This window comes from Lithobates pipiens, unplaced genomic scaffold (genome assembly GCF_037356315.1).
Source record: "Lithobates pipiens isolate NorthernLeopardFrog02 unplaced genomic scaffold, aLitPip1_a1.2 Scaffold_25, whole genome shotgun sequence".
Lineage (NCBI taxonomy): Eukaryota > Metazoa > Chordata > Amphibia > Anura > Ranidae > Lithobates > Lithobates pipiens.
This window is the reverse complement of record NW_027507787.1, coordinates 115,583,860-115,595,900: the sequence shown is the minus strand read 5'-3', so window position 1 is coordinate 115,595,900 and position 12,041 is coordinate 115,583,860. Positions and strand designations below refer to the sequence as shown.

The 12,041-nt window shown below is 42.7% G+C and overlaps 2 protein-coding genes across 13 annotated transcripts in view; one reads left to right on the top strand and one right to left on the bottom strand.

Annotated features, from left to right (window-relative positions):
• CUNH10orf71 (chromosome unknown C10orf71 homolog) overlaps positions 1 to 12,041 on the top strand; it is a 1,142,779-nt gene that overhangs the window by 584,869 nt on the left and 545,869 nt on the right. The window lies entirely within an intron of this gene.
• LOC143930478 (uncharacterized) overlaps positions 1 to 12,041 on the bottom strand; it is a 98,078-nt gene that overhangs the window by 33,744 nt on the left and 52,293 nt on the right. The window contains exon 2 of the mRNA XM_077454820.1: positions 10,277 to 10,420. Coding sequence (XP_077310946.1) covers positions 10,277 to 10,420 — 144 coding nt within the window. The remainder of the gene's footprint in view (positions 1 to 10,276; positions 10,421 to 12,041) is intronic.

The window sequence follows — 12,041 nt, the reverse complement described above, 5'->3', positions numbered from 1 at the left end:
GGGTCACAGTGCATGCTTGGCCAATCATGAGCCAGCAATGCACTGCGCCATCGCAGTGCATTGTGGGCCGTTCGCGCCACACGAATTTGGCGCGAACGGCCCATAATGTTCAGAATTCGCCGAACGGGCTGACAGCCGATGTTCGAGTCGAACATATGTTGGACTCGAACACGAAGCTCATCCCTAGTCAGCACATCATAATGGACCAGAACCCCGAACCACATGACGTCCACATATTAAATACCCTCTCCCACAAGGCACAGCGAGAGGGCCACTCCCACTGACCTGGCTCAGAAAGAGAGTAACTTAAGCACCTGACCAGACCATAGTTCCACGCCTGCCACAAGAGACAGTGCCCCCTGTGGCCAGGCTGAACATCTCACAGTCCAGTTAGACTGATGCAGAGGTCCAATTTAGACAAATGTACCCAAACCAAACTGCAGTTTAGGCAAAGTTTAACTTTGAAAAAACGCATAGCGCGTGCTCTTCAGGAGCCGCCACTACATGGGGAAACTGCTACACACCTCCACTTACATATATAGACTGTTATTGGTTTGATGGTGGTGTTTTTATTTTTTATTTTTTTGATTTGTTGATTTTTTCGCACCTTGTTTTTTTATTTTTGGAGTCAGTTCTTGCGGTTTTCTATTTTAATTTGTATTTTTACTTTTGTGTTCTGGATATACTAATATTGCACATACTATAATATATTTTTTACTGCATTTATGCATGTTACGGATGTTCATATATCACATGTATGTATTGGGACATTATAATACATACTTTGGTATAGTATATTTTTTATTTTAGGGTAATTGCTATAATTGATTCACTTATAACACATAACACTATGTCACTTTATTTTGATATATGAGATCAATGTATACACACACTCACTAGGTACACTAGGTTTTTTGGCTAATCGGTTTTTGGTTCCATATTGTGCATTTGCCTATCTGCACGTACTTTGAGGAGGTTTGTTTTGTATACCCACACACACCTGAAGGGATTACCCACAGGGGGTTTGCTTTGCACCTTTATAGGTGGTTAGTTCTATTGTATACCCCTTATCTGTGGTCATAGCCCCCACCTCTATCTCTTTCCCTCTGTACCCTTATTTGGTAGCGCCACTGACCCCTTTATTTATCTATTTGTTGCACATGTGAATGTGCTTGGAGTAAAATGTGTGGCTTCTTCTTTATTTTAATTTGGTATAGTTACAGTGACAATGGGGATTATTTACTAAAGGCAAATCCATTTTACACTACAAGTGCACTTGCAGTACACTTGAAAGTGCAGTCGCTGTAAATCTGAGGGGTAGGTCTGAAATGAGGGGAAGCTCTGCTGATTTTATCATCCAATCATGTTCAATCTAAAATGCTGTTTTTTATTTTCCTTGCATGTCCCCCTTGGATTTTTTTATTTTATTGAAATGTGTATTTAAAGACAAAAGTATAAGGTCCACTCATCAGATTTCTCACCCCCTCTGATGGCCCATTGTAAAAATGTAATGGTGGGGGGAAGATGTTATGGACAGGTAACCCCCTCCACTTCATTGAGAGCTGAATGCATGAATAATGTGTGTTACTTTGGCTAGCCCCTCCTTACTTACATTATTGGCAGGCCACTGGACAAGTAAGACAAGTGTCATAATCCAAAATAGGAATACACACTGTCCAAATGTAAGCACATTTATACATTCTGCAATTACCTATCAAGATAATAGGAGAACAAAACTTTAAACAGTACCAGTATTCAGGCAGGCACTTGCACTACATGCTTTGGTGAATTCATCCATAAATATGACTACAACAGAGGTAGGTATAGTGTGTATGGGTTTGGCAAAGTCAGCAGATAGATCATTGATATCGGTTGACTTAGCGGTTGGGGGTTGGGAGGGTTTCAAATGAGTTTTGCCCCCCCCCCCCCCAAAAAAAAGCCTCTTGCACTCTGCCTGAATTTAAGGACAACAATAACATTTGTACACATTTTAGGGGGTGTGTCAGGTCACCTGAGACCAGGTGACAGATGCACTCCGTAGGAGTCAGAAGTGCACCGCTAGGCAGTGGACCTTAGGACTGACTACTGCGGATTGTACCCATGGAGATTCAGGACACAGGTCTTCTGGATCACTAAACACAGATCCCAGTAGGAGCTAGAGCATAGATTCCCCAGGGCGCGGAGTCTAAGAGCCAGCAGGTGTTCGCCAGAGCCACCAGTGGTGAGGATGGACTTCGCTGCAGTCTGGCTCCAGGTCGCGGCCCCTAGGGTCTCACAGCTCACGCTCACAGTAGACTACAGGAGAAGGAAGCAGCAGGCTGAAACAACAAGAATAGTAAGGATATAAGGCAAAGGTCAAGGTCACAAGCAGACCAGAATCGTGGAGAACACACCAAGGTCGGTAACAGAGACAAACGTAGCGCACACGGCAAGCAGGAAACAGGAAGCCAAACACAAAATGAATACACAATGGTTGATCAGCACCGCTGGCTTGCAGTGCATAGGTTAATATAGGGTTCCCTGATAGGGCCTGGGGTGGAGCCATGCTTAGAGGAGAGGTTATAAAAACCACCAGGTGGAAGTGGCTGGCCTCTTAGTCTGAACACATGAGGAGAGGTAAGCAAACAGAGGAAGATTACTGCATAACCATGACAGGGTGTTTAGGGTAAGCACTACAATGGAGCTGGCAAAATGCATTGTTAAGTGACTAGGCTAGGTGTGTATGAGTCGAGGATAGCATGCTGGGGAGGTTAGTGAAGGCAAATCTGCATGAAGGACAAAAAAGGAGCAGTAAAAGTTGACAGCATGCATTAGGACAAATAGGACATTCACAGCACATTACAATCATGGTAATTATGGAATGATGAAATAACTGAAATAAATACAATACATTAGCAAACATTAATACATAGAATGTGATGTTAAAGGATAAAACTTACCTTAATATAGTCCTTCTGCAGGACCTGAATGATGGCAGAACAGGTCTCTGGAATAATGATTCCCAGAGCCTGGGGGGAGATTCTAGTCGTGAACTTCAGGTCCTGGAGACTTCTCCCCGTCGCCATGTACCGCAAGGTGGAGATGAGCCATTGTTCGTGAGTGATGGCTTGCCACATGCAGGTGTCCTGCTTTGTAATATAAGGGGTCAGCAAAGCCAAGAGACGGTGAAAGATGGGGTCCGTCATCCTGAGATAATTCCTGAAATCATCAGGATTATTCTCCTGGAGCTCCAGCAACAAAGGCATATGACAGGATTGGTCACAATTAAGCAACCAAATTTTTGGTCCAAGAACCCCTCCTTCCACTGTTCTTGGACTGGACTTGGGTCAAAGTAATAACTCCAACACCAAGCCCAACAACAGCATGAACTCTATGACGAGTATGTAACCACAATATGGCTAATAAACTAACGGCTGCTCAGGACGAACTGACAGAACACACTGAAAATCAGAAAGGACCTAAGAAGAATGAGTTGAAAATCCGAAACGACCGGACAAGCACACACTGAAAATCAGAAGCAAAGTATAAATAGAATACACTGAAAGACAGAAACAAACTGACAAGCATGCACTGAAGAACAGATACAAACCGACAAGCACAACCTGAAAAGCAGAAATGAACTGAAAAGCACAGGCTGAAAAGCGCAAATTGTCTCTCACCAAACTTCTACTAACACGAGAAAAACATGAGATTAGCAGAAGGAGCCCAAAGGGTGGCGCACTGGCTATTGAACTTTCTTTTTATCGGCTTGTCGTACGTCTTGTACGTTGCCAGGTATGCAAAACAAGTTGGAGCCAACAACCTTTGAAAAAAACTCCACGGTTTTGAGGTCAGAATGTCCGAAAGTGTGTACGGGACATACAAGTGTCACTGGTAGGGAAGAGGTTAACACTAGAGGGCGATCAAGGGGTTAACTGTGTTCCCTCTCTGTGTTCTAACTTAAGGGGGGTGGGGCTTTCTAGGGGAGATGACAGATCGTACTTTGTATGAACACCTGATCAGTCTCTTCTCCCTTCAGAGAACCGGGATCTGTGTGTTCACACACACAGATCTCGGTTCTCGGTGTGTCATGACCAATCACAGGAGAAGCACCGGAGGTGATTAAATACCACCAAAAGAAAGCTCCATTTGTGTGAAAAAAAGTACAAAAATTTCATATAGGTCCAGTGTTGCATGACTGAGTAATTGTCATTCAAAATGTGAGAGCACCGAAAGCTGAAAATTGGTCTGGTTATTAAGAGTGTTTAAGTGCCCAGTGGTCAAGTAGTTAAACCTCATATAGTTGCCCACCCCATTATTTTGTTCAGGTTTTTCTGTAAAATGTCTATATCCTGATGTGAAGTAGTTCAAGCCTTGCATATTTTGATGTCCTCCGCAAAAAACTGAGATTGAGCTATTTATCCCATCCTCTATATCATGTATGAATAAATTAAACAGAATTGGTCCCAAGACAAAGCCTGTCTACTTACCACTACAGACCAGTTTCTGGAGTGGTAAGTAGACACATTATTTATCACCACCCTTTTGTCAGTGTAACCAGTTTTCTATCCAAGAACAAACCTTATGGTCCATGCCTGAAGACCTCAGCTTGTAGATTAACCACTTGCCTACTGGGCTCTTAAAACACCCCTCCTGCCCAGACCAAAGTGCTCTCACACTTTGAATGACAATTACGCAGTCATGCAACACTGTACCTATATGAATTTTTTGTCCTTTTTTTTCCCACAAATAGAGCTTTCTTTTGGTGGTATTTGATTTTTTACTTTTTGCTCTATAAATGAAAAAAGACCGAAAATTTATAAAAAAAAAACACATTTTCTTTGTTTCTGTGATAAAATTATGCAAATTATTAATTTTTCTTCATACATTTTGGCCACAATTTATACTGCTACATATCTTTGGTAAAAATAACCCAAATTAGTGGATATTATTTAGTCTTTGTGAAAGAGTCTACAAGCTGTGGTGTGAATCATAAAAAATGTATCACATCTGATGTCCCCTTGTTGGAAAGTAGACATTCCAAGGTATGGCACAACTTGAAGCAGGCACAACATTCCAAGGTATGGCACAACTCAGGTTGGCACAACTTGAAGCAGTTTTAAGCCTGTTTAAGGCTTTTCCCAAGGTCACAGAGAGAGCTTTGAAACATACCCCTGAGATCACCAGAGTGGGGTTCCTTCCATTTATCTTCGTTTAGAGGCTGTACCGGTAAGGACTTCCAACCAGGAGAGGCTAGAACCTGGCTGGGGCAAAGCGGTAAGGGGGTGCTGATCCGTGCTGTCCCAACAGTGGTCTGCGCATGTGAAAGCCCTTTGGGAGAAGTTTTAGTCCTATTTGGTGGCCCATCCGGCAGAATAAGTGGCATATATTGTGAGCTTGTACATGCTTCTTTCTGGTAAGCGTGCATTTATACTGGTGATCAGCACATTGGTGGTGAAGGAGGTTTGCACGGTGCACCAATATTTACTGAAGGAGTCACTCTTCTCATAACTTTAAACGGACTGTTGCACTTATGGCTTTGGGCACTTTTTTTGGTTATATTAATGTTTCTTTATTATCCAAAAAATCACTGTCAGATTTTAACACTATTTATTATTTGATAAATTATTTGGATATTTATCAATTTAATACTTTTATCACTGTCGCGATTTTATTTATTTGATCGGTATATATTTATTCAACACTTTGACATTTTGGTCTATTTTTCTTTTCATTTAGGGAGTAACACAGTTGATTGTTATAATTGTATTTTCTATTTTTATTTCTATTTTGGATATTTATAATTTTTATAGTTCTTTGAAGTATTTATGAGTTGCACATGAAATTTATTTATTCATTTGATTAGTATATATTTGCTCATATAATATTTTCATAAACTTAGGGATTATATGGTAAAGCATTGATCCTTTTAGTGATATTTAATATGTTGCTGTAATATTAGTCATGTAATATTGCTGGGTAGGAGTAGTTAGAGCAGTTACATCTTGTTTATATAATGACCTGGTGAGATGTTTGTATATAAGGCCATTTTTTATAAACCAGGTTGAAAATGGACTTGAATCTCAACTGTGTATATTGAATTGTAGGGTATGTGTGACAGTGTTGTGTTAGCCAATCAATAACCTCATAATTACTTTCTGTATAAAGTTCTTCCAAATCAATTAGAACAGGTAAGTCAATATCATGCAAAGATGGAGATTCTAGGGAAGAGGATCCAATGGATTCATCAGGAAGGGGCTAACTTTGGGATGATTTTATATTGTAAAATCTCTTCGTTGTCAGGTCACAACACTTACTGACTGCTTAATTAGGAATGTACTTCATGATTTTGATGTTAAATACTGTTTTTATGACAGCAGCTAGCTGCCATAACCTCAGTATCATTTTTTCCCTTAGGCAGCCAGCTTTCAGATAAAAGTGATCCCAGTGATGTATTCCCCATGAGATCACTTTTATAGATGGCGTGAGAGGTGCCTTCCTTCCCGCTGCTTCCCGGTTGATTTTACACTTACTAGAGCCATTGGTAAGCCCGATGGCCGATGGCTAGGCAGGAATTCGAATGAGGGCAAGATATCCCCATTCGGCTCTATGCCCTTGGAGGACTAGAGCAACCTCCAACGTCACTACCATTTTTCTCGAGCCTAAGGACATGATTCTTTTTTAAAGTCAAAGTGTCAAAATGTTTTTTTTTCTTATGCTTTTTTTCTTTTTTCACCCCAGATCTCTCAATAAAGAGGACCTGTCATGCATATATGCCACCCCATCAAATAATTCCTGCATCTATTACCTTTTGTACCACCACCCCCTCTCTAGAATGTAAGCTCTGTGAGCAAGGCCTTTCTGTCCCTTCTGTATTGAACTGCACTGTAATTGTGCTGTCCCCCCTCTACATTATAAAGTGCTGCGTAAACTGTTGGCGCTATATAGATTGTAAATAATAATAATAATAATATTTCTATGACAATCGATGTTTACATTCCTCCAAATAGGAATAAAAGTGATAAAAAATAAAATAAAATAAAAGGGTCAGCATAAAAATAAAAAATAAAATTTTTTTTTTTTAAAAGTGCCCTATTCCTTTGTGCTTGTGCGCAGAAGCGAACACATACGCAAGTTGCGTCCACATATGTAAACAGTGTTTAAACCACACATGGGAAGTATACATTAGAGTGAAAGCAATAATTCTAGTGCAGGACCTCCTCTGTAACTCTAAACAGGTAACCTGTAAAAATTTTTAAAGCGTCGCCTATGGAAATTTTAGTTACCATAGCTTGTTGCCATTCCATGAGCATGCACAATTTTAAAGCATGACATGTAAGGTATCTATTTACTCAGCGTAACATCATCTTTCACATTATACAAATAAATTAGGTTAACTTTACTGTTTTTTGGGCCAAGTGGCTGTCATCATCACACATTAATAAATTCATGGCAAAAGTTGAACTGAGCAGGGGGAGGGGGGGGGAGTGTCAGCCAGAGTATCGGATGAGGAGAAGCGCAGCCAAACAGACCACAGAACTTTATGCTTATCATAGGTATTATTGTAAAGTGCCAGCATCTCCTCTATTCTCATAACGTCGTTCACTGTGGAGACCCACAGTGACAATGGGGGAGTAGTCGTGGTTTTCCAATAAAGTGGGATATTGTTTCTGGGAGGCTACGGAGCCCAGTAACATGGGGAGGAGGACCATCTCTGGGGTTGGATCTAAAGATTCCTCATAGATTGCATTATACACCTGAAATACCTGAGTCCAGTAGGGTCGTTTCCCTTCACACTCCCACCAGGCATGGAGGTAAGTACTCGAGGCTGCACCGTAATGCTAGAAGGAGGCCAGGGTAGATGGGAAGATTTTGTGCAGTGTAGAGGAGTCCCTGTATTATCTGGAAAGGATTTTGAAATGATTCTCCTGTGAGTAACAGGAGATAGAGGATTTGTGTTCAAAGTGGAACGCAGTCTGCCAATCCGCTCTGAAAAGGCTTTTTTCCAGGTCTGCCATCCTAGTGTAAAGGGGTAGGTTGTCCTGTGTGAGGGCTTGGATTAAGTCGTAGAGGGAGGAAAGTAGATGTCTGGGCATATGATGGAGGGAGCTTAAACGTTCAAATTCAGAAAGTGAACAATGTATTTGAGAGGAGTGGAATAGGTGTTTTGCAAAGGAGGCCAAGTGTAGGGAAGTGAGCCATTCTCGGGATCCTCAGGGACGATTGGGGTCCCAAGTACTGGGCGGATGAAAGTATGGGTGTGGGGCCAAGAGGAGCGGTGGAATGAACAGAATGTACAGACCCCGATTCCCTGGGGAAGGGCCGGATTGTCAAATAGGGAGGATAGGGGAGAGGGATCTGAAGAGATGACCTCACATAGTCCCCTCCGATACCATAGTGTGAGGACAGAAGTTGTTAGAGGAGAGGCACAGGATAGGATGGAGAAGCTATTTTTATAAACCCCATAGGAGGGCACATAAATCAACTGGAGCCAGATCCTGCTCAACCATGACAGAGGCTTTTGAAAAGGGAGTGGGAACCACTCTAAGGCGTGTGCGCCATAAGAGTAGCTTTGTGGTATAAATCATAATCATACAGTCCCATGCCTCCCTGTAGCTTTGGGCGGGAGAGAGGTTTGTACTTGACTCTACATAGTGCCTGGTTCCAGATAAAGCGGATGGAGAGGAAACATAGGGCAGAAAAAAAGGATTTAGGAATTAGTATGGGTACAGTTTGGAAAAGGTACAGTAATTTGGTGAAAGTATTCATTTTTATTGTGTGGATTTGGCTGAACCAGGCAGTGCCCCCCAGGAAGCTAAGTCTTTCCGGAGACTGGAGAGGAGAGGGATGTAGTTTAGTGAAAAGAGGTTAGTAAGATTGACAGGTATTGTTATGCCCAAGTAGGAGATGCCCTTGGTCTGCCATTGGAAGGAGTAGTTGAAGCGAAGTGAGGACATTTTGGGGGCAGATAAGGAGATGTTGAGGGCCTCTGTTTTGGAGATATTGAGCTTAAAGTTACTAAAAGAGTTGAAGCGCTTGAACTAGGAAAAGAGTGGAGGCAGGGTCGTATGGGGTTGCTGGGCATATATCTACAGATCATCCACGTAAAAGGACAGTTTATGGTGGTCAAAGGGAGTTTGGACTCCTTCTATGGAGGCGGTTTGATGGATGTCACACGCCAGGTGTTCAATTACAATGACAAATAAGAGTGGGGAAAGGAGGCAACCTTGGCAGGTGCCATTTCGATATGTTGAATGCCTCTGACAAGGTGCCATTTACAAAGACTGAGGCAGACGGGTGTGAATAAAGAGACACAATTGTAGCGAAGAAAGGGGAGCCGAGGCCTATTTGTTCCAGGGAGAGGCGCAAAAGGCGCCAGTTGACTGTATCAAATGACTTTTCGGCGTCAAAGGACAGGAGGGGCACCTGTAGGCTGTGCCGTTGGATATAGGAAATTAGTTTTGTTTTAGTCGTGTTGTCTCGGGTACGGATATTGGGCAGTAGCTACTGAATTGGGAAGGATCCTTGCTGGGCTTCAGAAGGATGGAGACATTGGCCAACAGGAGGTTCCTGGAGGAAAAAGTAGAGTTATCAATCGCATTGAAGGCTTCGGGCCAGGGGTGGCATTAGTAGGGGTGCAAATGTTTTGTAGAATCGGGGGGGTTCATCCGGGCCCGGGCATTTGCCTAATTTTACACCCTTGATGGCGCCCAGAAGTTACGGTTCCCGCCAGGGGCCTATCCAGGTCAGAGGACTCCTGAGAGTCAAAGGTGGAGTGCTCTAGCATTTGTTTATGGAGGGATTCAAGGTCTGTAATGGTGGTCAAAAGATGCTGAATTTCATCAAATCTTTTTTAGGCGAGAACCATTCTGTATAAGGACACCTCGGACCACACATTTCAGAGCTTCTCACTGTATAAATGAGGTGGTAGTGTCGGAGGATTGGTCAAATACAGTGTCGGATTGTCTTGGGAACTTCGGCTATACACACTGAATCCCAGAGTAGGCTATCATTAAGGATACACCTCTACTGGGTGGTGGTGGGTGGCGAAAAGACAGTTAAAACAGGGGAATGGTCAGACCAGAGATTATGCCCCAGGGAGGACTTTAGCGGGGTGTCTAGGAGAGATTGGGAAACAAGGAAGTAGTCTAATCTGCTGTAGGAGTTATAGGCTATGGAAAAATAGCTGTAATCTTTTTCAGTGGGGTGGTGTGTGCGCCAGACATCTATAAAGTGATGTGAGTGCAGTAGGGATTTGATATGTGAGAGAGAGAGGATGCTGTCATGGAAGACTTACCAGAGGATGTGTCGGCAGACAGGGACAGAGCAACATTAAGATCACCTCCAACAATGATGCATGCACCCCCGAAGGAAGATAGTCTGTTGAGAGTGGAGGAAAGGAAGCGAGCCTGGTCCGTATTGGGAGCGTAGACATTGGCCACTGTAAAGAGAAAATTATTTAGTTTCAATTTGAGAAATATAAAGCGACCACAGTCATCAATGTAGGAATCCAGAACTTCAGAATGAAAAGATCTATGGAATGCAACGGAGACCCCTTTAGAGACTTAGTACCCTACGTTACTTTGAAATTCCCGCTGTGCTCTCGCGAGCTCTGTGACCGCGCCCATGGGACCCGTGGACTCGATCGTCCTGGGGATACCCGCGATCGTGTCACGGAGCTCAAGAACGGGGAGATGCCGATGTAAACAGCATCTCCCCATTCTGCCTGACAGGACACTAATTGTCTGCTTCCTGTCATCGGGAGTAGCGATCAGTGTTCACATCACACAAGCCCATCCCCCAGACAGTTAGAAACACTCCCCTAGGACACACTTAACCCCTCCCCACCCCCTATGGTTAACCCCTGTCACTGCCAGTGACATTTTTACAGTAACCAATGCAATTTTATAGCATTGATCGCTGTATTAATGCCAATGGTCCCAAAAATTTGTCAGAATTGTCCGATGTCTCCACCATAATGTCGCAGTCATGATAAAAATCGCTGCTCGCCACCATTACTAGTAAAAAAAAAAATATTAATAAAAATGCCATAAAACTATCCCCTATTTTTAAAATGTTATAACTTTTGTGCAAACCAATCAATAAACGTTTATTGCGATTTTTTTACCAAAAATATGTAGAAGAATACGTATCGGCCTAAACTGAGGAAAAACATTTTTTTATATATTTTTGGGGGATATTTACTATAGCAAAAAGTCAAAAATAAAGCTTTTTTTTAAAAAATTGTCACTATTTTTTGCTATAGCGCAAGAAATAAAAACCGCAGGGGTGATCACATACCACCAAAAGAAAGCTCTATTTGTGGGGAAAAAAGGACGCCAATTTTGTTTGGGAGTCACGTCACATGACCGACCGCGCAATTGTCTGTTAAAGTATCGCAGTGCCGAATCGCAAAAAGTGCTCTGGTCAGGAAGGGGGTAAATCCTTCCAGGCTGAAGTGGCTAATGGTGCCATGGTGGGGATTGTGGGTTGGGGGGAGGGAAGTGGATGATATGGGCCCTTTGGGTGCCAATATCTCCCAGCAGAGGGAAGGGGGGAGGGAAGGGAAGTGAGGGGAGGAAAACTGGTGAGAAGGATAGGAAAAAGAAAAAGCAGCATGAGGATATAGAACAAGAAAAGAATGCCTTAGGCCTTAGTGTCGATAATGTGACAACAGAGGGGTTTGAGGTATACCTGGCCACTGAGGGCAGAGACCAGAAAAGCAGAGGGGAGAGAAAATGACATGAGTACGCCATTATGTGGCACCAAATGGTCAAAAATAATTAGAGATAATAAGGTTCTATAGGGGACATTTCTGAACCAAGAACAATGCCAGTGGTGGGCACCGAGTATGCCTAAGTAGAGGTAAGTGGGAGGCATGGAGAGGCCCCCAGAGCCCAGGATCCACAGGGAAGTATGTAAAGTAGAACATAAAAATATGCCATGGAAGAGTAATAGTCATGAGCAACAAAACAAAACATGGCAAAGGCATAAAATGGCAAACTCCTCCTATATGGGTATACGAGCATTACAACAACATGGTGAGACCCGGATATCATGCA